Source organism: Oncorhynchus gorbuscha, linkage group LG04 (genome assembly GCF_021184085.1).
Source record: "Oncorhynchus gorbuscha isolate QuinsamMale2020 ecotype Even-year linkage group LG04, OgorEven_v1.0, whole genome shotgun sequence".
In the NCBI taxonomy this organism is placed as follows: domain Eukaryota; kingdom Metazoa; phylum Chordata; class Actinopteri; order Salmoniformes; family Salmonidae; genus Oncorhynchus; species Oncorhynchus gorbuscha.
Genome location: NC_060176.1, coordinates 42,750,196 through 42,778,059, shown reverse-complemented (window position 1 = coordinate 42,778,059; position 27,864 = coordinate 42,750,196). Strand labels below are relative to the sequence as shown.

The 27,864-nt window shown below is 41.9% G+C and overlaps 4 protein-coding genes across 5 annotated transcripts; 3 read left to right on the top strand and 1 right to left on the bottom strand.

Moving 5' to 3' along the window:
- LOC124033226 (arginine vasopressin) lies at positions 1-2,302 on the top strand. The gene is made up of 3 exons (XM_046345196.1): positions 1-165; positions 728-932; positions 1,470-2,302. Exons 1-3 carry the CDS (start codon positions 46-48, stop codon positions 1,619-1,621), a joined length of 477 nt encoding a protein of 158 aa, XP_046201152.1. The 5' UTR covers positions 1-45; the 3' UTR covers positions 1,622-2,302.
- Positions 2,303-3,594: 1,292 nt separating this feature from the next.
- ccl27a (chemokine (C-C motif) ligand 27a) lies at positions 3,595-7,106 on the top strand. Its single transcript, XM_046345194.1, has 3 exons — positions 3,595-3,747; positions 5,633-5,750; positions 6,626-7,106. The coding sequence occupies exons 1-3, from the start codon at positions 3,648-3,650 to the stop codon at positions 6,723-6,725; spliced, it is 318 nt and encodes a 105-aa protein (XP_046201150.1). The 5' UTR covers positions 3,595-3,647; the 3' UTR covers positions 6,726-7,106.
- A 7,485-nt stretch (positions 7,107-14,591) lies between these two features.
- On the top strand, positions 14,592-26,103 carry LOC124034090 (UDP-N-acetylglucosamine/UDP-glucose/GDP-mannose transporter-like). Of its 2 annotated transcripts, XR_006838518.1 has the most exons (14): positions 14,592-14,841; positions 15,031-15,064; positions 15,292-15,378; positions 15,548-15,615; positions 15,818-15,889; positions 15,993-16,061; positions 16,248-16,350; positions 16,968-17,060; positions 17,178-17,245; positions 18,594-18,672; positions 18,901-18,983; positions 19,098-19,269; positions 22,309-22,678; positions 23,681-26,103. XR_006838518.1 is itself a non-coding variant. In XM_046346828.1 (12 exons), the coding sequence occupies exons 1-12, from the start codon at positions 14,705-14,707 to the stop codon at positions 19,243-19,245; spliced, it is 1,041 nt and encodes a 346-aa protein (XP_046202784.1). In that variant the 5' UTR covers positions 14,593-14,704; the 3' UTR covers positions 19,246-20,000. The 2 variants fall into 2 exon arrangements, 1 of the variants encoding a protein (XP_046202784.1); XM_046346828.1 differs by lacking the exons at positions 22,309-22,678; positions 23,681-26,103 and having other exon boundaries at positions 14,593-14,841; positions 19,098-20,000.
- Positions 20,015-25,428, bottom strand: LOC124034091 (zinc finger protein 367-like). The gene is made up of 5 exons (XM_046346829.1): positions 24,689-25,428; positions 23,653-23,803; positions 23,033-23,152; positions 22,758-22,896; positions 20,015-22,647 (listed from the first exon to the last, which is right to left on the bottom strand). Exons 1-5 carry the CDS (start codon positions 25,004-25,006, stop codon positions 22,395-22,397), a joined length of 981 nt encoding a protein of 326 aa, XP_046202785.1. The 5' UTR covers positions 25,007-25,428; the 3' UTR covers positions 20,015-22,394.
- Positions 26,104-27,864: the final 1,761 nt, after the last annotated feature.

Below are 27,864 nucleotides of genomic sequence, written 5' to 3'. Positions count from 1 at the left end.
GAAGCAGCAAGAGGAATATAGGTGCGCTTTTTCTGCACAATTGCAATGCCACATTCCACGCTTCTACTGTGCGTCATCGGACTCCTAGCGTTCTCCTCTGCGTGCTACATCCAGAACTGTCCCAGAGGCGGGAAGCGCGCGTTACAGGACACCGGCATCAGACAGGTAGGCCTACGTTACAGACTGTTCTATTTTCCGAGTCCTCTTTTTTATTCTATATAGGCTACACTATGCTTTTTGCGCTGTTTTTTCCCCCCAGAGTAGGGGAACGCACCACACAACTTCATTACAATCCATAGGCCTAAAGGTTTGGATAATGACCATTTGAAAATGACCGGGTGCAGTAATTTATTTCACCTAATGCATTTTACAGTTATGTTTTTTCTAATGGTCATACTGTTATGTTGACAACTCATCAATATAGAGCCTATTTTTTAATACAATTCGGTGTTTACACGGGCATAATAAATGCAGAATGGAATTTAGATTGAACCTACATAATTGTAGGCTATTCTTTTTTCTTCTTCTTGGAGTTCATCTGTGCTTCCAGTGCTCCTGAAAACACACATAGGCTTACAACAATGAAAACATTTAAAACATTTTTTATGGATAATTGTATTTCCAATACCAACTATTATCAATAATTGAATCATAAACAAATGACACATTGAGGTTCCACTAGCATAAAAACAATAGGAAGCCAGCTAACTGGTCTCTCCCCCTGAAGTGCATGACATGTGGACCAGGGGACCAGGGCCACTGCTTTGGCCCCAGTATCTGCTGTGGGGAGGGGCTGGGCTGCTGGTTGGGCTCCCCAGAGACAGCCCGCTGCTTTGAGGAGAATTACCTGCCCACCCCATGCCAGACAGGAGGGAGACCTTGTGGATCTGATGCAGGACGCTGCGCTGCACCAGGAGTTTGCTGTGACTCAGGTACAGTAGGTGTCATTGTTAATTTCTGTCTATTGTGTTTCGTCTGTGTGTGTGGTTGTGCGCTTACCTGTCTGTCTGTCTGTCTGTCTGTCTGTCTGTCTGTCTGTCTGTCTGTCTGTCTGTCTGTCTGTCTGTCTGTCTGTCTGTCTGTCTGTCTGTCTGTCTGTCTGTCTGTCTGTCTGTCTGTCTGTCTGTCTGTCTGTCTGTCTGTCTGTCTGTCTGTCTGTCTGTCTGTCTGTCTGTCTGTCTGTCTGTCTGTCTGTCTGTCTGTCTGTCTGTCTGTCTGTCTGTCTGTCTGTCTGTCTGTCTGTCTGTCTGTCTGTCTGTCTGTCTGTCTGTCTGTCTGTCTGTCTGTCTGTCTGTCTGTCTGTCTGTCTGTCTGTCTGTCTGTCTGTCTGTCTGTCTGTCTGTCTGTCTGTCTGTCTGTCTGTCTGTCTGTCTGTCTGTCTGTCTGTCTGTCTATACCGGTGTATACTTGCACAATAAATGCTATGTTTATTCGCTTTCTGACTTTCATCATTGTATGTATGTCGACAGAGAGTTGTGTTCTAGATCCAGACTGTTTGTCGGAGAGTCGGTACCACTCTCCTGCGGATCACAGCGCTGGCGCCACAAGTGACTCACCGGGGGAACTGCTGCTGCGCCTGCTACACTTTGCCACCAGGGGGCAAAGTGAATACAAACAGTAACAATCTCACTCCAGAGATTCGCTTACATGTTGGCTAATTCCAAATCAACCCTTACTAGCCTTTGACACTTCTCATAGATCGGAAAAGATTGAAATTAATTACTTTATTTTTTCAGAAGGAACTTCAAGTAATTGGATAGGTTTTAGCAATATGGTAATTGTTCCACCTTGCCTAGTGATGGCGATTTCGCCATATTGTTGACCACTACTATCAAAACCTTTTACACCTATACAGTACCTAGGCTAGGGGCCAGCGGGCGATTTGGAATCAGGCAAAATGGTTAAACTGACAGAAATAACAGGATAAAATGGATACAAGTTATAAACTGTCAACAAGAGTGTTTTTTTCCACCTAAGAATGTATATGCACATACATACATTACATATATAAGTTTTATGTTCAACAAGACATTGTTTTTCCTAATGCCTCAATATAAATAGGTCATGTATACACCACAGAAATACAGACATTTAAATATGTAGGAAATAAATAGTTTTCTTGCAGTGTTGTAGAATGATCAGATTAATGTTCAACAATCATTGTTGTTAGTATGTGAAGTGCTTGCAGATCACTACATTAATGCAGTGCATTACAGATATTACTATTAATTATGAATCACAATTTACTGAGAATCACTGCTGTTGTATAATTGAATTAAAGATATCAAGAAATCACTACCAACCAAACTTGTCGGTTGTCTTTTGTACCCAGTTCCAAGCCAGGTTTTGTACTTCTAAAGAGTAATTATACCGGTCTCATAGCTTTGATTTACTGAAAGAAACGGATGTGTCTTGACTGGTTCTACAGTGTGTGTGTGTGTGTGTGTGTGTGTGTGTGTGTGTGTGTGTGTGTGTGTGTGTGTGTGTGTGTGTGTGTGTGTGTGTGTGTGTGTGTGTGTGTGTGTGTGTGTGTGTGTGTGTGTGTGTGTGTGTGTGTGTGTGTGTGTGTGTGTGTGTGTGTGTGTGTGTAAGTTTTCTAGGATGGTATGTGCAGCCAATACCTGGATAATTAATTATAAAGGGTCTGAGGAGGTTTGAGAAGACACCTATGTGTCACGAACCGGCTCGTAGCCCGTAACAAAGAGGGAGACAATGCAGAGATAACGGAATAACAAAAAGATGTTTATTAAATAAAGTAAACTATATACAATTAACAATGATGCGTGTGTAGGCAGTAATCAGTAGTGTAAGTGAGTGGTTGCGTGCAAAGGTAGTGATAATGTGGGGTGTTGAGCGGTGCCAAAATAAACAAGCCACAAAATGCCACAACCAAAAATACAATGTGTCTGCATGGAGAGAGTCTCTCTAATGAATGGGGGAAAGGTGTATTTATCCCTGGGACACACCCGAGCCCAGGTGTGTTCCATTTCACTGACTACCCATCTTATTAAGGAAAACAATAGCAAAGAGAAAGAATTCGGCAGACAGAGTGGGAGGGTCGTCACATATGTGGTTTTGCAATAAGGCAATTGCAAATTGCCTGGTGGTGAGAGAGAGGGGGGTGGAACATATGCAAGTCATTAGCAGTTTACTACTGTCAAACCAGTGTTGAGATGATGAAGCAGGTCTGTCACAGTGCTAAACAAACACTCTTCATCTACGTTTTGATAGCTCTGCTCTTACTGAGCATGTTTTCCTGGACAAACCAATCAACTACTTACTCACCATACAATTCCCCAGTGGGAATTCTACCATGTGAAGCCTGTTGACAACACAGCTCAACCTTAAATTGCATTATTTGCGCTATATTGACAGTATAGCCCCCTTTATTTACTGTGTTGGTTTGGTATGCACTGCCCTCACTTTTACCCTGGCTTTAACCCGGCTGCTCCACCTAGATCTCTGTTTTTGGTTTGCCACCTATATTCTATTATCAATTCTACCCGATGGCTCTCACAAAGCATTGTGAGGTTGTTGTAGTCTTTCATTAAGTTAAATGTAGTAGTAATCGAACCTGTTAAAACCTGCCAGACCAATACCAGCAACCCACAGCGATAGGAGGGGGGAGGAATTCGGTATAAATTCTGATGAGTTTCACTTGCTCTCTCACTCCCGCCGTCACCATGGATCTTAGAGTGATGGTGATGCTGCTCTTTCTGTGTGCTCTGGCCATCACAACCGCTGAAGGTAAGGAAGACACTGTAATACAGGTCTATTCAACTATATTCTTAGGGGGGGCAGATGTACAAAAGGTCAATTGCAGAGGGGCCTGACATTTTCCTATGTGCAATTATTCTCTGGAAGAACTGTATAAGAAAGCAACGCAACCACCAATAAAGTACTTTTCTTCAAATTAAATGTTGCTGAAACGAATTAGGAAACAAGTGGAGGGCACAGAACCAACGAGGTGCAACTAAATCATTTGATCATCATTAAAAAGGAAATGGTGCAAAGCTTGCTCACCATTATTTTGTTCAATAGCTTATCAAAAGTAATGAGGTAATTTTAAAATAATCTGAAAACTAAGAATCGCAATAAATAACACATCAGGTAATGCCAAATTCCAGTCTGAAGGAAGTACAGTATGCTTTGAATGAATTTCCCTCAGTCATTAGATTCATTTTTTGTCACACTCCCTTCTAGCAGAGTCCTTGTGAGTATCAGAGATGGAAAAAGAAGGCACGTAGGTATTCCTTAGAGTCGTAGCTTTCAGGAATGCGGTATTCATCTTTTGTATCTTAAACCATACAAATTCTCTGGCCAAATTCATATGCAGAATCTTTTATTAATGTATAGAATTGATCAAAGGGACCAGTATAAATTAATACATTTTCAGGATATGGCCCCCTGCCACTGGAATTTCTATCATCAGAACATTTTGCAGTAGTTCTTGCTAGAAAAACAAATATTGTTATTTGACAAATCAGAACAGCAGTGGTCTAGTAACCAATGACTTTTACCTATTGGTCGGTCATCAAACCATCACTCCTTTGCATAGGACTCAATAAGTAGCTAGCTGCCTTGCATGTTCATTTTTTGGGGCTGTGTGACAGTAGACACAAGAGCTCAGTGGAAATGTTAGTATTCATGCTGAAGCTTGTGGTGTGTGTGTGTGTGTGTGTGTGTGTGTGTGTGTGTGTGTGTGTGTGTGTGTGTGTGTGTGTGTGTGTGTGTGTGTGTGTGTGTGTGTGTGTGTGTGTGTGTGTGTGTGTGTGTGTGTGTGTGTGTGTGTGTGTGTGTGTGTGTGTGTGTGTGTGTGTGTGTGTGTGTGTGTGTGTGTGTGTGTGCGTGTGTGTGTGTGCACATGCGATTAAGAGAAAGAGAAAGAAAGAATGAGAGAGAGATTGGCAGTTACTATCATATGGCAGTTATGTTGCCTGAATGGTATTGCCAAAAATTGTTTATTTGGTGGCACAGGCAGGATTATCATTTGTGGGTTTTATCTGTTGTGACTCGCTTACTTTCAGTTGATACTCATCAACCACTAGGTTGTCATTCTACTGTCATTCCATAGTCACAATTTAAAACAACACAGGTCACTTGAGTTTAAGGAGAATTTACTAGTCTGTGATTCTTGGAGCAACCTAAACTACTACTTCAGCTACCTCTCCAACTCCTTGTTCTTTGAAAAAACACTCTACTACCTGTACTACTACAACTATTACTACTATTATTATTACTACTGCTAATATTATTTTATTACCATGCCTACTGAAGCCACTACTACAGATGTATGATCTTGATTTGAGCCAGTTTGCTACAGCAGGGAAATAATCCTGCAGCAACAGGTAATGTTAATTATTATGTGGATTATACAGTAATTAATGGATATTTTTTGTAGGGGTTGATACATTACTACAATTACTAACTATTGAAGCCTTTTTAAACCTTGAATATACTACAGGTTTGCATTTCATGCTGTTCGGGAAAATTCTTAACAACAAAATTGTGATCAAATTAAGATCCTACATCTGTACACCACGACAAGTTCCACTAGAGCTGCTGCAATTACCACTACCATCACTTAGGCCACAATTACTGCAACTCTTACAACTGATGGTAAACATTGCAGGGGGCATTCCTAAATGCTGTGTGACGACATCTATGGACATTCCCACCAATGTGCTGAGGAAGGTGGAGAGAGCAGAGATGCAGAGAAACAATGGTGCCTGTGAGATCAACGCACTCGTGTGAGTTCATCGCAATACCGACTAGAGTAGACTAATTGTAGTATCCCACTTACACATTTACTATCATTGAAAACTGTCATGACATACTAGAGTTAGTATTCCACTGTCTGATACAAATTATGTTAAAGTTCAGAACAGTCAAAATTATGTTTTTCATGAAATTGGATGATATTCGAAGGTATGATGATCAAAGTATGAAAAATGACTGTCACTTCTACATTGATAACCTTTTATGATAAAGTTACTGGTCCCCTCCCCCATGTCAAACACTTAGCTTCATCATTAAAGGGACAAGGTGACATCACCTTAATTCTCATTTTAATACACCAATGGCAACATGATATTCTCGTATCTCTTACCGCCTTGTTTCCCCTTTCATCTGTGTCTGGCGTTAGCTAGCTTCTGGCTAGCTAGGTCTTCAGCCAGCATGGAACAAAAAGGGGGGGGGTTGTTCAAAACATACGCATTTGTCAAGTCAATTCACCTGTCAGTGCTGCTGTGAATCGCATCACAAATGACATGCCAAAAAGGAGATGTATGACATTGTTTGACATTGTTTGCATCTTTTGATGCAATTTCAATGTTATTTGAGTTGCTTTGTGTATCAACAAATTAGCTGGGGATCATTTTACTGCAACACTACTCACTGCATCCAAGTTACTTGGCATAGGCGTTTCAAAGAGCTGTCAGTAAAGGCGAGCTCATGAATATAAGCTCCCTGCTCACTCAGCCTGTCTTTTCATACTTTCCTGGTAGTTATGAAAGAAAATGAAAGAAAATGTATTTTTCAGAATGACAGTTCAGGACCTTTGAAGACCCTCTATGTCAGATGGTGACCTGAGACAATGACTGTCTTTCCTCCTCCATTCCCATAGGCTGCACGTGAAAGGGAAGAAGTTCTGTGCCCACCCGAAGGTAAAGAGAAAGCTGAAGAGGATGCAGAGAAAAAAGGACGGAAAACAGAAAAGGAATTAGTGCTCTGTGAAGTGAGGGAACTTGTTCATGTGCGGCTAATCCCCTTGTGGACAGACTACATAAACATAACTGTCACCTGACAAAATGATGCAACATTTTACTTCTAGGTTAACTGAGATTAATGTGCAGCAGCTTGACTTTTCTTTCATGTCTTTTTAGACATTTTCCTTGGTTATCATTATGTGTTTTGGAGGAGTTTTGTAAAAGCATTACTATGTGTGTGAGGCAGAAACCTGTGGTGTGTGTAATAAAAATCGAATACATGTCGACATGTAATCCACCAACTAATCTATAGCATTCGCAAAACTGTTTTCTACTTATTCCTTGTATAAATAATCAAGAGCTGTGATATCTGAAATAAAATCTATACTTATCCCAAAACATTCTTGTGTTGTTGATTTTTGTATAAACTGCAATTATATTCCTTTGTAGAAAAGCCACATGACTTTCACATGTGATCTAGTGTTTTACATAACATGTGACAACATGTAAATGCAACATTTGACACCATGAAACTACACATGTGAAAACATTTGGGATGCAACATTTAAACGTGATACCAGGAAACTACACGTGACAACATTTGAACGGTTTTTTACATGTGAAAGTGAAAATTCGATTTCCACGTGAAAGACTACGATTTTCACGTGCAAATGTTTTATACGTGCAAATCTGATTTTCACATCTGAGAGATAGTTTTCAGAGAAAATGTTCATATGTGAAAATGCTAATTTGATTTCACATGCAAGTTCACAAGTGAAAGTTGAAAACATGTTATTCTCCTTACATGTGAAAAAGTGCACATTCATTACCTATAATACATCTCTGCACTTAGCAAAATAGTGCCATAAATTTGAGGGGTTCTGTATAGTTGTCTAATGTTGGTGGAGCATATTGTTCTGTTTTAATGCTATTCCTGAATCACTATGATAAATATAATAGTTTTTCTTGAGTGTGTTCTACAAAGCTGAGATTTACTTTGAAGGTCAAAGTGTAGGAATACAGATGAAGTCAGTGATTGATGCAGACATGGTGGCATAGCAGGAATATTGGAATTCTGTGAACCAGGAGGGTGTGAGTTCAAACCCCAGGTGATAACACCTTGAATGATAATTTATGTATAAACATTCAAATATGTAACTTGAAAACACTGTGTTTTTTTTGTTATGTTCCGGAGACATCCTAACGACTCATTTTTGTTTGCAGGGCATCATGTGAAAATGTTAATCCACATGTGCAAGGTTATCTGAAATATCATCACATTTAAAGTGTTCCAAAACCACATGGTTTCACATGATTTCACATGTGAAATGTTGCGTGATCACGTGAAAATCCACATGTGAAACTTTATGTGAAATATCGTCACATATAAAGTGTTCCAAAAACACATTTTCACATGATTTCACATCAGAAATTTCACATCTGAAATAAAATTGTACATGGGCAAAACCTGTGATTTGTCACTTGTGAAATCATGCAGTCTTTCCGTAAGGGTTGCGTTGCGATCAGTCAGTCACGCTCATTCTGAAGAGGTGTGCAGGCTTTTTGTTATGCAGGTGAATGAGGACCCAAAAGCGACTTGGCGAAAACAGAGTCTTTATTCCAGTAAAGGAAAATAGGCAATACTCCTAGACAAATCGGAGCAGAAAACAAAACATAAAAAACTAATTCCACTCGTAGTGACGAGGACAGACTGGAGACTCGACCATAAACTGTAGGTTGCCTCGGGAAGGCACCGACAGTAGCAGACTCAGACACCTGCTCACACGCAGCATCTGAGGGAAACAAGACACAGCACGGCGAACAATATACAAGGATCCGACAGGACAGAAACGGAAAACAAGGGAAGAAATAGGGACTCTAATCAGGGGAAAATGATAGGGAACAGGTGTGGAAAGATTAGATGATTGATTAGGGGAATAGGAACAGCTGGGAGCAGGAACGGAACGATAGAGAGAAGAGAGAGAGGGAGGGAGAGAGAAAAAAGGGAACAACCTAAAAAGACCAGCAGGGGGAAAACGAACAGAAGGGAAAGCATAAAGACAAGACAATATAAGACAAAACATGACAGTACCCCCCACTCACCGAGCGCCTCCTGGCGCTCTCGAGGAGGAACACTGGCGGCAACGGAGGAAATCATAGATCACAAACGGTCCAGCACGTCCCGAGAAAGAACCCAACTCCTCTCCTCAGGACCGTAACGAAAAACGATAAAAAGGGAAACTAGGGTACTACTCTAAAAAAAAATGAGACACGGGTAGAGAACTGAAAGCTTTAGAGCAAACAGGACCAAACAGGCCAGGAGAGTAACAACTAGGGACAGACTGAGACACAGCAAGGGCAGGAACAAGAACAGGAGAGATGCGATGGCAGGGAACAGACTGAGACCCAGCAAGACCAGGAGCAGAAGCAGAAAAAAAATTACCAGACTTATTCTGCGCGCAGTCCGAACACGCAGCCACGAAACGGCGCGTGTCACGCTCCTGAGTAGGCCACCAAAACCGCTGGCGAATAGAAGCAAGCGTACCCCGAACGCCGGGATGACCAGCTAACTTGGCAGAGTGAGCCCACTGAAGAACAGCCAGACGAGTAGAAACAGGAACGAAAAGAAGGTTACTAGGACAAGCGCGCGGCGACGCAGTGTACGTGAGTGCTTGCTTAACCTGTCTCTCAATTCCCCAGACAGTCAACCCGACAACACGCCCAACAGGAAGGATCCCCTCGGGATCGGTAGAAGCCACAGAAGAACTAAAGAGACGGGATAAAGCATGAGGCTTGGTGTTCTTAGTACCCGGGCAATAAGAAATAACGAACTCGAAACGAGCGAAAAACAACGCCCAACGAGCATGACGCGCATTCAGTCGTTTGGCAGTACGGATGTACTCAAGGTTCTTTTGGTCAGTCCAAACGACAAAAGGAACGGTCGCCCCCTCCAACCACTGTCGCCATTTGCCTAGGGCTAAACGGATGGCGAGCAGTTCGCGGTTAGCCACATCATAGTTACGTTCCGACGGTGACAGGCGATGAGAAAAATACGCACAAGGGTGGACCCCATCGTCAGTATCGGAGCGCTGGGACAGAATGGCTCCCACGCCCAGCCCCGACGCGTCAACCTCAACAATAAACTGTTTAGTGACGTCAGGTGCAACAAGGATAGGAGCGGATGCAAAACGCTTCTTGAGGAGATCAGAACAACAATCATACGACCGGTGAGGAGGAAGGGAGTTGGCTCTGGACCGACTGAAGACCGAGCGCAGATCATGATATTCCTCCGGCACTCCTGTCAAATCACCAGGCTCCTCCTGAGAAGAGGGGACAGAACAAACAGGAAGAATAGCAGACATTAAACACTTCACATGACAAGAAACATTCCAGGAAAGGATAGAATTACTAGACCAATCAAAAGAAGGATTATGACACACTAGCCAGGGATGACCCAAAACAACAGGTGTAAAAGGTGAACAAAAAATCAAAAAAGAAATAGTCTCACTATGGTTACCAGATACAGTGAGGGTTAAAGGTAGGGTTTCACATAATATACTGGGGAGAGGACTACCATCCAAGGCGAACATGACCGTGGGCTCCCCTAACTGTCTGAGAGGAATGTCATGTTCCCGAGCCCAGGCTTCGTCCATAAAACAGCCCTCCGCCCCAGAGTCTATTAATGCACTGCAGGAAGCTGCCGATCCGGTCCAGCGTAGATGGACCGGTAAGGTAGTACAGGTACTTGACGGAGAGGACCGTCTAGTAGCGCTTATCAGTCGCCCTCCGCTTACTGATGAGCTCTGGCCTTTAACTGGACATGAAATGACAAAATGACCAGCGGAACCGCAATAGAGACAGAGGCGGTTGGTGATTCTCCGTTCCCTCTCCTTAGTCGAAATGCGAATACCCCCCCAGCTGCATGGGCTCAACACCAGAGTCAGTAGGGAAAGATGGTAGTGTCGGAGAGAGGGGGAGACACAGTTAACGCGAGCTCTCTTCTATGAGCTCGTGACGAAGATCTACCCGTCGTTCAATGCGAATAGCGAGTTCAATCAAAGAATCCACGCTGGATGGAACCTCCCGAGAGAGAATCTCATCCTTAACCTTAGCGTGGAGTCCCTCCAGAAAACGAGCGAGCAACGCCTGCTCGTTCCAGTTACTGGAGGCAGCAAGAGTGCGAAACTCTATAGAGTAATCCGTTATGGATCGATTACCTTGACATAGGGAAGACAGGGACCAGGAAGCCTCTTTCCCAAAAACTGAATGATCAAAAACCCTTATCATCTCCTCTTTAAAGTTCAGATAATCGTTAGTGCACTCAGCGCTTGCCTCCCAGATAGCTGTGCCCCACTGCCGAGCCCGACCAGTAAGGAGTGATATGACGTAGGCAATCCGAGCTCTCTCTCTTGAGTATGTGTTGGGTTGGAGAGAGAACACTATATCACACTGGGTGAGAAAGGAGCGGCACTCAGTGGGCTGCCCAGAATAACATGGTGGGTTATTAACCCTAGGTTCCGGAGGCTCGGAAGACCCGGAAGTAGCTGGTGGCACGAGACAAAGACTCTGATACTGTCCTGAGAGGTCGGAGACCTGAGCGGCCAGGGTCTCAACGGCATGCCGAGCAGCAGACAATTCCTGCTCGTGTCTGCCGAGCATCGCTCCCTGGAACTCGAGAGTAGAGTAGAGAGAATCCATAGTCGCTGGGTCCATTCTTGGTCGGATCCTTCTGTTATGCAGGTGAATGAGGACCCAAAAGCGACTTGGCGAAAACAGAGTCTTTATTCCAGTAAAGGAAAATAGGCAATACTCCTAGACAAATCGGAGCAGAAAACAAAACATAAAAAACTAATTCCACTCGTAGTGACGAGGACAGACTGGAGACTCGACCATAAACTGTAGGTTGCCTCGGGAAGGCACCGACCGTAGCAGACTCAGACACCTGCTCACACGCAGCATCTGAGGGAAACAAGACACAGCACGGCGAACAATATACAAGGATCCGACAGGACAGAAACGGAAAACAAGGGAAGAAATAGGGACTCTAATCAGGGGAAAATGATAGGGAACAGGTGTGGAAAGATTAGATGATTGATTAGGGGAATAGGAACAGCTGGGAGCAGGAACGGAACGATAGAGAGAAGAGAGAGAGGGAGGGAGAGAGAAAAAAGGGAACAACCTAAAAAGACCAGCAGGGGGAAAACGAACAGAAGGGAAAGCATAAAGACAAGACAATATAAGACAAAACATGACACTTTTGCTATAGCCCTGCTCTAACCCACCTGATTCAGCTAATTTAGGTTTTTGATCATTTGTTGAGTAGCTGATGTGTTAGTGCTGGGCTGAGACAACCCAACAATCTCTCTCTCCAGGACCTGGGTTGGTGACCACTGCCTTACAACCTAGCAACAGCACTGGAGGGCAGGTAGTTTGCACCGGGGGCAAACTACCTGGCCTCCAGGACACCTACACCACCCAATGTTACAGGAAGGCCATAAAGATCATCAAGGACATCAACCACCCGAGCCACTGCCTGTTCACCCCGCTATCATCCAGAAGGCGAGGTCAGTACAGGTGCATCAAAGCTGGGACCGAGAGACTGAAAAACAGCTTCTATCTCAAGGCCATCAGACTGTTAAACAGCCACCACTAACATTGAGTGGCTGCTGCCAACACACTGTCATTGACACTGACCCAACTCCAGCCACTTTAATAATGGGAATTGATGGGAAATGATGTAAATATATCACTAGCCACTTTAAACAATGCTACCTTATATAATGTTACTTACCCTACATTATTCATCTCATATGCATACGTATATACTGTACTTTATATCATCGACTACATCCTTATGTAATACATGTATCACTAGCCACTTTAACTATGCCACTTTGTTTACTTTGTCTACATACTCATCTCATATGTATATACTGTACTCAATACCAATCTACTGTATGCTGCCCTGTACCATCACTCATTCATATATCCTTATGTGCATATTCTTTATCCCCTTACACTGTGTATAAGACAGTAGTTTTGGAATTGTTAGTTAGATTACTTGTTGGTTATCACTGCATTGTCGGAACTAGAAGCACAAGCATTTCGTTACACTCGCATTAACATCTGCTAACCATGTGTATGTGACAAATAACATTTGATTTGATTTGATTTGACCACACACAATCCTTCTGCTAACACACCAGCTCTGGTGTACAACAGAGGCATGTACAGACACCAGTAGAGCTATATATACAGAGAAAACATCAATGACCACACATATGAATAAACGCAACTGACGTGTGTATCTGGAGCACTCAGAGGAGTGACATTTGGTTGTGGTGTGTTTCTGTGGGTCACTATGACCTGTGAAAATGCTGAGGTGGTCCAGGAAGAAGGTGACCTTCATAGCAAAGCCTGCTGCTTGTGAGTAAAATGACGTCCCGTACTTAACAGAACTCATTCGCAACTTTGCCAAAGCACATAGATTTATTGCTATGGGTGGAGGAGAAAGACCGGATAAACGAGATAAGTAACCTCTGCTTCAGAGGGATTACTCTACACATGTGAAGGACGAGAACACAGGTCTACTAAATAGGAATATACTTTACCTCCAGGACCAAAAATGACCAAATTTAGCAGTGTATGAGCAACAAATGCCTCCTCTCCTTCATCTGCAATGATCAGCAAAACATGTGCAAGCAATACGGTAGATGGATACCCAGATGTCCATGTCTTTCACATCAATCTAGACAGAGAGGAGAGGAAGTCACTATTTAGACCCACCTTGGTATTCCATTCTCCCTTCCAGGGATAGAGATGTGGAGGCTGTGCTTAATTAAGTCTGTGAGGCTGGAGAAGCAGGAAGTAGAGAGAAAGGGAGGAGAAACCACGGCTGGCTCTAGCCTTTTGGAGGCCCTAAGAGAATGGGTCGGGTGGCGAATGTCCTGCAATTCTACACATTTTGCCATGACTTATGCCATATTAATGATATCTCAGTGAGCGTGACGAGCAAAATCAATGCGGGTCCCCCTGGCTGATGCACATCCACATTTCAAACTTACACCTTACGTATTCTACTATTCTAACTCTTAGCCTGGGACCAGACCAGACCAGATATCTGATCTCAGGCTACAAAAAGAGAGGTGCAAAGTTACAGGCTGCAAGTGTAGCAATATAAAACAAAATGACACAATGGCGCCCCCTAAAGGAATTAACAACCACTTGCCTTCCTTTTGAAGATGAATAATGACAGTAAGAATTGTACAGCTGGAATAGGTCATAAATCGTGAACTACTGTGTCATGGTGCAATAAAATAATCATAGCAAGACAGTATCCAAATAATCCCCTTTCCCTTTCCCTTGATTTATTATATTTACATCAACCCTTATCTGTGTGACTGTGTGTGTGTTATGCTTAGTCGTACTTCAGGCAGTCATTGAAATTCCATGTAATTTTACTCACAAGAGTCTATATTATAGGGTAAACAAAATACCATTTTGACAATCCATGAAAATGAATTGTGAATAATCAAGCAGCAGGGCGGCAGGGTAGCCTATTCGTTAGAGCGTTGGACTAGTAATCGAAAGGTTGCAAGTTCGAGTCCCCGAGCTAACAAGGTACAAATCTGTCGTTCTGCCCCTGAACAGGCAGTTAACCCACTGTTCCTAGGCCGTCATTGAAATCAAGAATTTGTTCTTAACTGACTTGCCCAGTAAAATAAAATAAATAAATGATTCAGCAAAACGGCATAACGTCTATATTTGGCACTATACGGATATCTCCTTCCTTCCATGCAAAAAAAAGGAAAAGTAAAGATATTGTTTATAATCTTCCAGAATTATGTAATTCCCTTCGCAAATTTCAGCCTGTTTGAACGGTCCCGGCCCACTCTAATTAACGTCCTCCCCTTTTACCAAATGATCGCGACAAAGCCTAAGTGAAAGCAACCGAGATCATTATATATTTTTTTGCGACAACAACTATTCTTGAACTAATGTCTGCCATGTCTACCTCAGCTAATTGTCCAGAACCCGAACATTCCGGACTGTTAAAGTTTTCATCTGCTGCGTTCTACGCTGTCAGTTCTTTTTTGATCATTGTTGTGAACAAAACGATTCTCACAAACTACAGGTAAGGTCGTTTCGTCACTGCAATGATTGTGTACAGAGAGAGGTTCAACAAATAACATGCTAAATTAACATGAGAATTTGAGGCTCAAACAGGCAGCCAGTTATCATGGGTTACATTCTGTATTGTATTGTTTATAGGCGACATCTTGACATCTTGATTATCCAATAACATGACTTTCCTTGCTTTTAGATTTCCCTCCTACATGTTTCTAGGAATTGGCCAGGTAGGCTATACTGTATCTCAATTCAGGATTCTTGAGGTAGAAGTTGCACCACAGAGATGTAGGATCAGGTTACCTTCCCGTATCATAACCAAAATCAAACTGTTGATGAAATAAGAACTGACAGTAGCGTAACATCAACTACATCATTGAGTGTGGAATTGCCATCTATTCATAAACATTGATCCCCCTTCTTTTATTTTTGTATTTTTGTATTTTTATTTTTACAGATGACTACTACAATCCTCATTCTCTATTTTGCTAAAATGAACCAAACAGTTCACTTCCAAGACTTTGACAGAAGTGTTCTCGTCAAAGTAAGTGCTTTCCCTTTATTTTCATCTTCTGTCTGTCACAGATGCATACAACAAAAGGTGTACCACAATGAGCCACAAAATGAGCCAATGTTTAAAAAAACCCATCATTTTGCCATTTGTCAATATAATAATCTTGATTTAATTCATTTAATACATTCTGGACTTACAGATCTTCCCCCTACCTTTGCTGTATGTTGGAAACCACATAACAGGACTGGCTAGTACAAAGAAGTTAAGGTACAATGTAGTCTAAATGCATGAGTGAAACTTAATGCATTAGTTTCAGATATCATCTCAATTACAGTCTGTACAATGTGAACAACACTCCCTACCCATAGGGACTAAGGCCTGGGTGCCAAGCACTTTGTGACAAATGCATTTATAAAAAAGCAGGTCAAATATGAATGATTGATTGATTGATCCATTGATCCTTTTACAGCTTACCCATGTTCACGGTATTAAGGAAGTTCACCATATTGATGACAATGATCATGGAAGCAAGGCTATTGAGGTTTGTGGCCATTTTTCCACATGTCTACTGCACTGTAATAACTGCACATATTTTACAGTTCGGCCTTAAAGTATTAACAGTTTCATTTACATTTCCTCTCCAGAAAAACATTCCCTAATCGTCTTATCTACAGTGTTCTGGCCATAGTTTTTGGAGCTTTGGTGGCTGCCAGGTAGGTCCAATAGATCGCCAACCCTGATATGCTACTAATACACTTTCACACGGTTAACGTGTTCCTGTCCGGTGAGCTACCCTCCTTCAGATATTACCTCTGAAAACATCTATAGTACTTCAAAGGAATCACTGATTATCTTCATTACCACTATGAATCAAATGCACCACTTATTTTCTCCAATAGCTCTGACTTGGCCTTTGATGCAGAGGGCTACACGTTCATTCTGCTTAATGATGTCTTCACTGCTGCCAGTGGTGTGTACACCAAGAAGAAGCTGGGAACTGAGGTGGGACACATTGTAGCCACACTATATGTCCTCCACCTGTTTTCCCTATTAACATGTAGACCAGGGCAATTAAGAAGGGATAAAGAATTGATTTAAGCACGTAAACATACCTCTTTTAAAACATGTTTTAACCCTGTCGTCAAATAAAACAATTCCCAAAATGGGTTTGGGTACTGTGACAATACCAAGCACCTGGACTACATTCTCCTTACAGGTAGATACTTCCCGTTTTCAGATGAAGAGATTCTTAAACAGGCACAGGAGAATACATACATATTTCTACGGCAGGTTGAATGAATCTAGTCCTTAGCTTTGCAACAATCGATACATTTACATCCTGCATGTTTACATTCCAGCCGTGGGCCGCGAGGAAAGGTGAAGTGAGGTGTTGCTGAATGACTCACCTAAACGTGGCCAGGCTACGTTGATTCATTTGTTTGGATGCCCACCCTTAAAGTCAACACTGCAAAATGCGTAACCCGCCTCCACGGTGGATCCCTGGATCGTTAAGCTCCAGCGACACTATCCTCTTATGGCTGAACATTTGAGGAGTTGAATAGCGAAGTGTTTTGTGTAATTCGGATTCACGTGAAATAAAGTTTTCTATTTCTTTAAAGGGTCTTGGAAAATATGGGATCTTATTTTACAATGCATTCATCATCGTCATCCCAACTCTTCTGGCAAGTGCATTTACTGGGGATTTACACAAGGTAAATGGATTTCTTGTTTTCTCAGGATAAGCATCGCTTTTAGCCACAGATCTAGGATCAGTTCATTCCTGTCTGTCTGTCTGACCCGCTGTCTGTGTGTTTGTTTTCCGTTGACAGGCCATCACATATGAATACTGGTTGAATGCCCCCTTTGTTTCCTGCTTCCTTATTTCCTGCCTCATGGGGTAAGTCAGTGTACAAATGACTCAAAACGAAACTGGCAGTGTATCCCTATTTATATGGCTGTTAAAGGGGGATTATTCAACTTCTGTAATTTGATATGTTGTGGTTCAACATTGTAAGAGCAAGATGTGTCTCAAGGAAGTGTAGTCTCCATGAGGATATCCTTCCTCAACAACTGGAGGTGGAGCAGAACACTGAGACACGTCCCACTTTAGCCATGATGTTGTCCCATTGGGCTCAATCGTTGCCAACACAACCTCCCCTAACAAATCTTAGAACATATTAAAAAAGTAATACAAAAGGCCCCTACTACCATTCATTGTAGAGCAATATTTCAGAAACATATTAGAAGGGCAAGTAGCAGCCAAAATAGAGGTGTCTCAGTTACATAAAAGGTTTCAAATGACCACTTCTGAACACACGTGGGATGTTAAAGGAAAATGTGAACTAAAAAATGAATGTGGTGGTGGAAGATGAATCATGGGAGAGAATTTGTGAAAGTAGAGTCACAAATGCAATAGTAGCCCAGCGTGGAGGGATTTTGACTGGTAAGTGAAGATGAGATACTTTAAAACACCTTTGTTGACATCGAACATTTGATCAAAAAGCTTCGGCACGATGTTGGAGTCGCTGTGTGTAAAAATATGAGACCACACATCTTCTGGTACTGTCCAAAGTTACAAGGGTTCTGGAAGAGCATTAAAAACAATAAGTGATGACACTCCTAGACATTGAGTTGCCACTGGAACCAACGTTCATTTTATTAGGGGTATAGTACCTTGTAACCTGGAAGAAACAACTGTACATATTAAGGGCACTGTTAGTGATTGCACAGAAAATGATTATGTTCAATTGGCTTAAATCACAGCCGCCAACTGCAAGTCAATGGGAAAAAAAGGACAATTATGGAAAATATGACAGCCAGGTTACAACTAAAGATGGATACTTTTCTGTCGAAATGGACTCTCAACAGATTGTACCTTGCCCAATAACTGTATAGACAAAAAGGGGGACATGTGTTTGTAGAATAATTCCCTTCATTTAATGACACTGAAATAAACTCCTGTAATTATTAGCATTAGTACTTATTTTGGTCCTTTTACGGATGTAAAAAAAATATATAATTTTTTAGAATTTCTTTTCTTCTTTATTTTGTTTATTTGTATGTCTCTTTCCTTTTTCTTCTAAAACGTATGATCGTTCACATGGTGTTCTATAATGTATATTTGAACTTGAAAAATCAATCTATGTAAAAAAAAAAGGGGGGGTCTTATTAATAATAAATAATAATCATACAAATCATATGAAATGTAAGTATACCATGATAAAAATGTTGCGCCTCTGTTTAAGGTTTGTGCTGATGTATTCCATAGTGCTGTGTAGCCACTACAACTCTGCACTGACCACCACGGTGGTGGGAGCAATTAAGGTAAGAAGAACACATGTGGACCAGTAACATGTGGGTCAATATGTTTGTTCCTAACTTTTCGGGGCTGTGTTGACACAGCTGGGTCAGGTCCAGTGACCAGAAAATGGGGGGGGGGGGGTGTTTTTAAATGCACAATCCTCTTCTGATCATGTCCTTCTCACAAAGTCCACATATCCATGAATATCATGCCCAGGAAACTAGTGTATCAAGATCAATTGTTTTCCGCAGAACGTTGCTGTGGCCTACATCGGCATGTTTTTAGGTGGAGACTACCTGTTTTCATGGACCAACTTCCTGGGGTTAAATATTTGGTAAGAGCGGATGAGTTTCCAAGCCGTGACACATTAGCTCAAGAACACTGTTGCTATGCCATTCTGTTTAAGTTATTGCCAATGTCCAACTCTATAGTTCTCTCTTCTCGTCAGTATATCAGGGGGACTTGTGTATTCCTACCTGACGTTCCACAGCAGCAGCAAACCATCCCAAAGCGATGAAAGCGGAATACAGGGAAACCAGGACCAGCTGATCATTCCCTTGATGGAAGATTCCATAGACAGACTCCCTGTGAAATAAGTGAATAAACCTGTGATGAACCAGGTGAGACATGATGCCGTAGTCTTTTTCTGTACTGTAAGCAGTAAACACTGCCTTTGGTATCGGCTCCATAGTGGAGCAAAAGTTATAACATTTTGTAGACTTAAATGATCATTATGTTAAATTATAATCATATTTTGACCAATGTTCATTATTTTGTGTTGCAAGTTGAAACTTGCAATTCAATTGTCTTGTCAAGGGTTTAGCTATACTATAGGTGTTATTACACACGTAAATAGCAATACTATATGTATTATTACACATGTAAATAGCAATACTATATGTATTATTACACATGTAAATAGCAATACTATATGTATTATTGCACATGCAAATAGCAATACTATATGTATTATTACACATGCAAATAGCAATACTATATGTATTATTACACATGCAAATAGCAATACTATATGTATTATTACACATGCAAATAAACAATGCTATATGTATTATTGCACATGCATATAGCAATACTATATGTATTATTACACATGTAAATAGCAATACTATATGTATTATTACACATATAAATAACAATACTATATGTATTATTACACATGTAAATAGCAATAGTAGTTACTAACCACCTCTTGAAACCAATGTGTGTGACTGAAAGACATACTGTAGTGTAGTGTATAGAGCTGTATGTTCAATGAGAACTAAACTACAGTTTAGTGATGCAGCTCTTAACAATCAATGAACCTAACAATAAACGTGAAGAAATGAAACTAGCTCCTAGACCATGATCAATGATGGTGTTTATTGAAGACCAACTAGTACCAACAGTGGACTGCCTATAAAGAGAATCTCGTCTTTAAACACCAACAATGTCATCTCCACAGAGCAAGTCAGAACATTTCCTATCAAGGCCTAAAACACACCAATTCTGACTATGGTCTGTTTAACACGGTGGGAGAGAAAGTGAATTTCACAATCATCTACACATGAACTTCAAGCTCTTGTACTACAGATTGTGTGCAGTCATTTTTCTCCTTCTCTTTTTCTAACAAACAAGTTAGGGAATATATTAACTGACGAAACATTTTGAAACCAAATAATAAACAATGAGTTAGAAAAACAAGATATATATATACATTATACTTGGGTATAATAATACATAATTTGGTGCTTTGACTATCAAATAATAACTGTTGTCCAGCTTAGCCTGTACTCCATCAAAAGATGTATAGGACACGTTATCACACTGGACAGTGTGGTCCATTCAACGTCTATTTTTTTTTTTTACCATGTCATTGGTTAAAAGTTGGATGAAAAAAATACAAACCAAAATTCCTTAATGTTGATGACTTCTTGTAAATCCAAACAGTTTTCCAAATTGATTTAACGTCATAACATTGCATTTTTTATTTATTTTTTTAAATGCTGTGGAAACAACATTGATTCAACCAGTTTGTGTCCCAGTGGGATACAACATATTGAATCACATATGGCCAATAAAGGATCTGGGTATTGCGAGAAGCACAAACCTAATCAAACAACCAAAACATATATTTAAAAACAATTGACCGTTGATCATAAAACCTTTACACAATGTTAAAAGATGTAGTGTTGCTAACAAATAATAAAATGCCAACGCCAAGCAATCATTACATCCTCTAGACATTTCTCTAGACCGGTCTGATAAGTGGAAACATTACATTGAAAACTTAATCCAAAAAGGCAAAACTTAATAGCAGATAGATACTAGTTCTGCTGCAAAGGGGTGTGACATTCTAATTGCTATTACTTGACATGGATATACTAAATGACCGAGGAGGGACATGATCAATACTGCTCAGTGGAACTATTCAGTATGTCCGTACTCGGAGAAAGCTTGTGATAGCAAATCGTTGTCGTCAATAAGGTCAAATAAACATGATGAAATAAATACCTATGGAAGCGTTGATTGCAAAGAAGGCTTGTACGTACACCACCAATGAACGCTACCACGTCAGCATCTCCAATCAGCTAGCATCTTTTAATATAAAAGATGGCAGCACTCCTGACTTTACATATCCTGGCTCTGCATGTCTTCCTCTTCCTTCTGTCCGGCGATGTGATTTGGTTAGAGCAGGGACGGTCAACGCCTGCACAGCCTTAGCTCTAACACACCCGGGTGGACTGATTGTGGTCTAAACTGCCACGATAAGATGACCATTTGGATCAGGTTTGTTAAGAGCTGAGATGGAGCTAAATCTGCTCACTCTGCGGCTCTCCAGGACCCGAGTTGTCCCTCCCCTGGGTTAGAGCTACAGGTCTGGGTGGGATTCGTTTGACAGGTGAAGGTGTCAGAGCTTGGGATTCTTGTGAAAGCTTGTGCCTAGCTACTACTCTAGAGTGGACTTGCAATGACCACCTCTTCTAACAGTGGGTTGCATCCTAAGAGTCTCTACAGTGACTTTCTCCCCTCATCTACTCTCCTTCATCTGCACTGATCTGAAAGAACTAGACAAGTAGAAGCAAAATCCCATGATAGGCTTCCACAGCATTTCTTTTTCACCTACTGTATCCTGTCACAGTCCAGATCAGAGTATTTAGATACACCTAAGTCATCCTACGTCTGAACGCACCCTGTACCACTCCTTCCATCTGAGCTAAATCCACATATACATCCATTATATGAATAGACACACAATCACAAGCACACAATATGCTTCACACAATCACAAGCACACAATATGCTTCACACAATCACAAGCACACAATATGCTTAAGTTCCGAAGTAAAAGACAGCAAATAACTCGTTACCACCAAAGTGCAAACAAAACAAAAAAAAACATTCAAAGTTCCTCTCTCCTCCTTTCTTTAGAAAGCAGAGGAGAGTAAAACATTCATCAAATAATGACATCTACAATCATAGCAGCCCAATAAGGTAATATTGGAAGCTGGATAAGGTGCTTTAAGCTTGTACCTGCCCCACACTGCAGGTGGAGGAGTTCCCTCCACATACTAATCTAAGGTCAGCTTAGCCCCCCCAACCCCCATTAATGGTTAAGTATTTGGGGAGGGTAAGCTTATCCTAGATGTTTTTCCCTACAGGCAAACTTCTATCCCAAGCATACTGCGTAGGGAGGCAGAAGGGGATTGACTGGAAAAGGTTTCAGGACTGGGATGTGGGCGGGGATTTAGGCAGACAGGTTATTAGCCAGCTCAATGAGCGCCAGGGCACCATGAAGACGCTCCCGTTGCTCTTGGAGACGCCGTCTGGCAGCCCCACCCCCGTTGCCCTTCTCTTCCTCCATTGGACCCTCCTCTTCTTCCTCGTCTGATTGGAGAAACTCCCGGGGGTCCTGCTGCTCCTGGTCCTCCACCCCACCCTTTCCCTGGATTTTCCCTTTGGTGGGCACAGGGGCACGCTGCTCACGGGTCTGCCAGTACCTGCCACAACACAGAGACAAGGGGGGATATGGTGAGTATTGGGGTGTGCAGAATAGGGTGAGTTTTCACTATATGTCTGATCTGCCTTTCATCCCTACAGAGCCACCCACTTTGCCAGCCACTCTGCCACAGCCTTATTGTCCACAGACTGGGCCTTGCCTGGTCCCTCTTTGGGGTCCTCTCTCTTCAATCGGGCATACGGGTGCTTTGGGCAGTGCCGGTTAGCGTGGGTAAAGCGACTGCCACAGGCTGCGGAGATAACAGTAACATCCGAGTTAGTGTCAATGCTTTTCCATTTGGTAGATTCTCCATCCCATCTATATGAAAGGTCTCAAGGTACCACCTATGTGAAGGGACAAAAGTGACGATCTAGTTGTGTGCTCACCTTTCTCAGAGCAGACAAAGGGCTTCTCTCCAGTGTGCAGGCGCTGGTGGGTCTTTAGCTGGCCACTCTGGACAAAAGCCTTGCCACAGTCAGGGTAGTCACACGGGTATGGCCTCTCCCCTGAGAGACACCACAGACGGGGAGTTGAACTAAAACCACATGCTATTTGTCACATGCTTCGTAAACAACAGGTGTAGACTAACAGTGAAATGCTTACTTATGGGCCCTTCCCTACAATGCAGAGAGAAACGTTTAGAAATCATAGAAAAATATTAACACAAAGAATAAACACAATGAGTAACTTGGCTATAAACACGAGGTTCCAGTACATAGTCGATGTGCAGGGTCAATGCAAGAGAGTCCGGGTAGCTATTTGGTTAACTATTTAACTAACTATTTAGCAGTCTTATGGCTTGGGGATAGAAGCTGTTCAGGGTCCTGTTTGTTCCAGACTTGGTGCATCTGTACCGCTTGCCGGGTGGTAGCCAAAGGAACAGTCGATGACTTGGGTGGCTGGAGTCTTGGTGTTGCCCCAAATGCAGGTTGCAACACAGGGAACAGCATAGTGTCCTGGTAGGCTGGGTGTCCGTGTGTCAGGGCCATCTGTGCTCTGCTCTCACCTGTGTGTGTTCTCTTATGGGCCTGTAGGGACTTCTCTCTGGGGAACACACGATTGCAGATGTTGCAGCGGATGCGACTGGAGGAGCTCTCCCCCTCGTTGATCAACTCACGGACAGTGTCAGCACGCGGGCGGCCACGCCGAATACCGTCCTGGAAACAAAGTTAACTACAGTTTAAATGAACAAATGCATCTTTCTTTACTTTCTGAATAGTTCATGTTGGCTTACAACATCATACTTTCAGTTTGGAATGCAGCATTATTCCAGTAACAATGTTTGTTTTACTAAAACAGTAACTAGTTGTTATGCCGTCTTATACCGATGCTTTATGAACAGCCTCATTCAAAGCAAAAGTTCCCTCAATGTCTAATTCCAACTTTAAATCATTGCTGCCACACATTATATAAATCAACTTGATGATCATTGTCAAATAGGGATATTTGTTTGTCTGGTACAAATGAATGGTGCCAGGGCCACAAGCAGTTAAACATTGTAGCAAGGTGCATGTATTCATTCATTCCATGCACATCCGGTAACTTTTTTTTTTTTTGCCGCGCGAGGTGACATCACGTGTGACAGATGTTACTGTAGGAAGTGACTGGGTTTTAAAATTCATCATGTCACACCGTGAGCGCGGGCGTTTTTTTAAAACACACTTTTCCTAGTTGCCGTTTCATTTAAAAAAAACGACAATTATGTAGATTACATTTCTCTTTTTGCGTCATTAAAGTTCATTTGTATCTGGCCTTTCCGATGAATGTAACATGATCATCTATATTGTCAAGTTGAAACAATGTAACCAATCATTCATTGCAAAAAGATTAACTACGACAAACAACTGAAAGCTACATGCAAATGCTCATGCATTTATCACGGTGTACTAACAGACAAACAATTAATGCAACGTCTAAGTAGGCTATATGTATAGGCTACTTTCTAGTCAGTAAAACTATCCTAGCCTACTAGATATGATTTCAACTTCAACACGACGTTATTAGGGTAAACAACATGAACAACAACCTCCAACTTATCCTACCTTAAACTGGTCAGAGGAGGCAGCCAGGTCAGCCTCGCTGGCGGTGTTGGTCCCGGTAGGTGAGGCAGCCCCGTTCACCGAGCCAGGGCTCAGACTCACATTATGGGCGTTCTCCCCCCACCCCCACGGGCACCCCATGAAGTCGCTGAATCCAGGGCTGGTCGGCATCAGGGACCCGCTCTTCCTGCGCTTGATCGGGGTGGTCTTGATCACAGACACTAGGACCCTCTTTGGGGAGTCGCTGCAAAAAATGACTTGAGGGTGCTTGTTCTCGGCCATCGCTGAGATGAAGACCGATTTGTTCAAAACTGATAACATCTCAAATTGTATCACAATGGTGTTCAGGAATCACGTTGTCATCCAAAGATAGGCTAAACGCGTTTTTATCAAGTAGCTTAACGTTAGCAAAATAGCCTTCTAACAGAAGTTGGGTTAGGTAGGCAGCTATACGACTGAAAGTGTCCCACCAAATTCAGCTACTCAATCAGGAGTGAAAATATTCTTCATTTCCAGCGATGTAGAAAACCGCGCCACAATTCCTTATTAAAATTTTCACAAATATTCATGAATTTAGATAAATAGAAAGTCCGATGTTCACAAGGTCAATGTGGATACAGCTCCTACTTCTGGAAGTCTTTCCCGCGTTGCAAATCGCGCCTGGGCGGTTCATTTGACAAATCAGTTGAAGGTAAATTAAATCCTCCTACCACATGTATGGGAAATAACCTATTACAAGGGTCAAAGCATGAGGTAAATCCGAACGAGAGCAACACAGTAACCAATGGTCATCATCAGAACTTTCAAAGTAAGCTCATTGGTTGCTACTTTTTATCCAATGAATGTTTGAACCGTTCTAGAGCGCGCCTTTACAGATTGACAGCAGATTGAACCAATGTGCATAACGCATAAAACCGCTCCAGACACTGAGATCCTTAAACCAATAGCAATGAAGGGCGGTTAATTTTTACAGTGGACTGGGATTGGACCGCTTCGGATCAGAAGCCTCTCCCACGCATAAAGTAGCCTATGTTTATATTATTACATTTTTGGAACGATTTAAAGGGAACGGGTGAGTCAAAGGCGCCAAAGTTACGTAGGTAGACATAATCAAGCCACCAGAGAGGAAATGAAACTGAAAAAAGGTTGCAGTCAGTCATTTAACCTATGCCTAGTAGAATACACTATACACTAGTAGTCCTACACTATACAATTATTACTATATTATTACATGAGGACTATTAAATTAAATGAACCTGTTGTTTATCAGAGGACTGTTTGTCCAATGTAAGACTGGCATTGTAACGTTTTTAAAACGATAATGAAAACAGATTCATTGCTTTACTCTGTGCATATGCACATGGCTCTTATGGGATATGTGCAGACATGTAGGCCTACATGTGTAAAGGAAATAAAGTTCAACAGACAGTGTGTGTTGCCTCCTTTTCTCCTTCTGGTTGGTGTGCCTCCTCACATCGGATCCCATGCATAATATGTTTTTTTTTGTGATGAAATATGAGCAAAATGTAAGCATAAATTGTGAACATAGGTTGTATGGCAAATATTTTAATAGAAACTCTTTCTGAAACAGGTGAGATTGTGTCAGGGCTTTCTAAACAGGTGAGATTGTGTCAGGGCTTTCTAAACAGGTGAGATTGTGTCAGGGCTTTCTAAACAGGTGAGATTGTGTCAGGGCTTTCTAAACAGGTGAGATTGTGTCTGGGCTCTTCACTCGCCTGGTGGGAGCCTCCCTCACCACGTGGTCACATTTATTTAGTGGCACCCCCTTGACAGCTGAGAGAAAAAGGTACGTTTTAAAGTACACTGCTCAAAAAAATAAAGGGAACACTAAAATAACACATCCTAGATCTGAATGAATGAAATATTCTCATTAAATACTTTTTTCTTTACATTCTTTGAATGTGCTGACAACAAAATTACAAAAATTATCAATGGAAATCAAATGTATCAACCCATGGAGGTCTGGATTTGCACTCAAAATTAAAGTGGAAAACCACACTGCAGGCTGATCCAACTTTGATGTAATGTCCTTAAAACAAGTCAAAATGAGGCTCAGTAGTGTGTGTGGCCTCCACGTGCCTGTATGACCTCCCTACAACGCCTGGGCATGCTCCTGATGAGGTGGTGGATGGTCTCCTGAGGGATCTCCTCCCAGACCTGGACTAAAGCATCCACCAACTCCTGGACAGTCTGTGGTGCAACGTGGCGTTGGTGGATGGAGCGAGACACGATGTCCCAGATGTGCTCAATTGGATTCAGGTCTCGGGAACGGGCAGGCCAGTCCATAGCATCAATGCCTTCCTCTTGCAGGAACTGCAGAACCACTCATTTATTGGGGGTGTCTTGCTAATTGTGTGGCCTCCATATAGCCTATGTAGGCTAGGCTAAGCATTGGCGATTGATGATTTAGCCTGGTTACTGTCTCCTCTGTAGTGATGGACATGACTCCTGATGCAGTTGGAATCCCACCTGAGGTGGAGTCACCACACACCATAAACACACACATTTGTTTCACTATCCTTGTGGGTACCATAACATTTAATCCCAATCAAAATCCTATTTTCCCTTAACCTAATCTTAACCCCAAACCCTAAAACTAAATTTAACCCTTACTCCTAACCCTACATCTAACTCCTAAACTTAATTGTAAGCCCTAAACCTAACCCATAGGCCTTAAATATACTTTTTCCTTGTGGGGACCGGTAAAATGTCTCCACTTTTCCAAAATGTCCTTGTTTTTCCATCCTTGTGAGGGCTTTTGGTCCCCACAGGGATAGCAAAACCAAAACACACACACACATTATGTTCTTGTATCCTTATTGGTGACCTACAATTAATTTATATTTAAAATCCTATTTTCCCTAACCCTTAAACTTACCATAACCCGTAACCCTTTATCCTAATTCTAAACATAATGGTAACACTAACCCTAAACCTAACCCCTAAGCTTAAAATAGTCTTTGAAATGTCCCCATGAGGGAGAGTTTTCCTTGTTTGACTATCCTTGTGGGGACAATTGGGGATTTAGGTCCCGACGAGGATAGGATAACCAACACACACACGATAGATGGGGGGAACCAGTGAATACAACAAATGCACTCAACAATTTCTGGGGGTAATAACATTGATTGATACTGGGAAGATGCATAGTGCAACAG

Excerpts from the sequence above, each read along its gene's own strand:
- ccl27a (XM_046345194.1), top strand. The coding sequence starts at position 3,648 with ATGAGTTTCACTTGCTCTCTCACTCCCGCCGTCACCATGGATCTTAGA. Across the intron at positions 3,748-5,632 it reads GGCCATCACAACCGCTGAAG|GGGGCATTCCTAAATGCTGT; the intron begins GTAAGGAAGACA and ends TAAACATTGCAG. Across the intron at positions 5,751-6,625 it reads TGTGAGATCAACGCACTCGT|GCTGCACGTGAAAGGGAAGA; the intron begins GTGAGTTCATCG and ends CCATTCCCATAG.
- LOC124034091 (XM_046346829.1), bottom strand. The coding sequence starts at position 25,006 with ATGTTATCAGTTTTGAACAAATCGGTCTTCATCTCAGCGATGGCCGAG. Across the intron at positions 23,153-23,652 it reads CCATAAGAGAACACACACAG|GGGAGAGGCCATACCCGTGT; the intron begins GTGAGAGCAGAG and ends GGTGTCTCTCAG. Across the intron at positions 22,648-22,757 it reads GTGGCAGAGTGGCTGGCAAA|GTACTGGCAGACCCGTGAGC; the intron begins GTGGGTGGCTCT and ends GTGTTGTGGCAG.
- LOC124033226 (XM_046345196.1), top strand. The coding sequence starts at position 46 with ATGCCACATTCCACGCTTCTACTGTGCGTCATCGGACTCCTAGCGTTC. Across the intron at positions 166-727 it reads AGGACACCGGCATCAGACAG|TGCATGACATGTGGACCAGG; the intron begins GTAGGCCTACGT and ends CTCCCCCTGAAG. Across the intron at positions 933-1,469 it reads AGGAGTTTGCTGTGACTCAG|AGAGTTGTGTTCTAGATCCA; the intron begins GTACAGTAGGTG and ends GTATGTCGACAG.
- LOC124034090 (XM_046346828.1), top strand. The coding sequence starts at position 14,705 with ATGTCTGCCATGTCTACCTCAGCTAATTGTCCAGAACCCGAACATTCC. Across the intron at positions 15,616-15,817 it reads GCTAGTACAAAGAAGTTAAG|CTTACCCATGTTCACGGTAT; the intron begins GTACAATGTAGT and ends ATCCTTTTACAG. Across the intron at positions 16,062-16,247 it reads GGAGCTTTGGTGGCTGCCAG|CTCTGACTTGGCCTTTGATG; the intron begins GTAGGTCCAATA and ends TTTCTCCAATAG.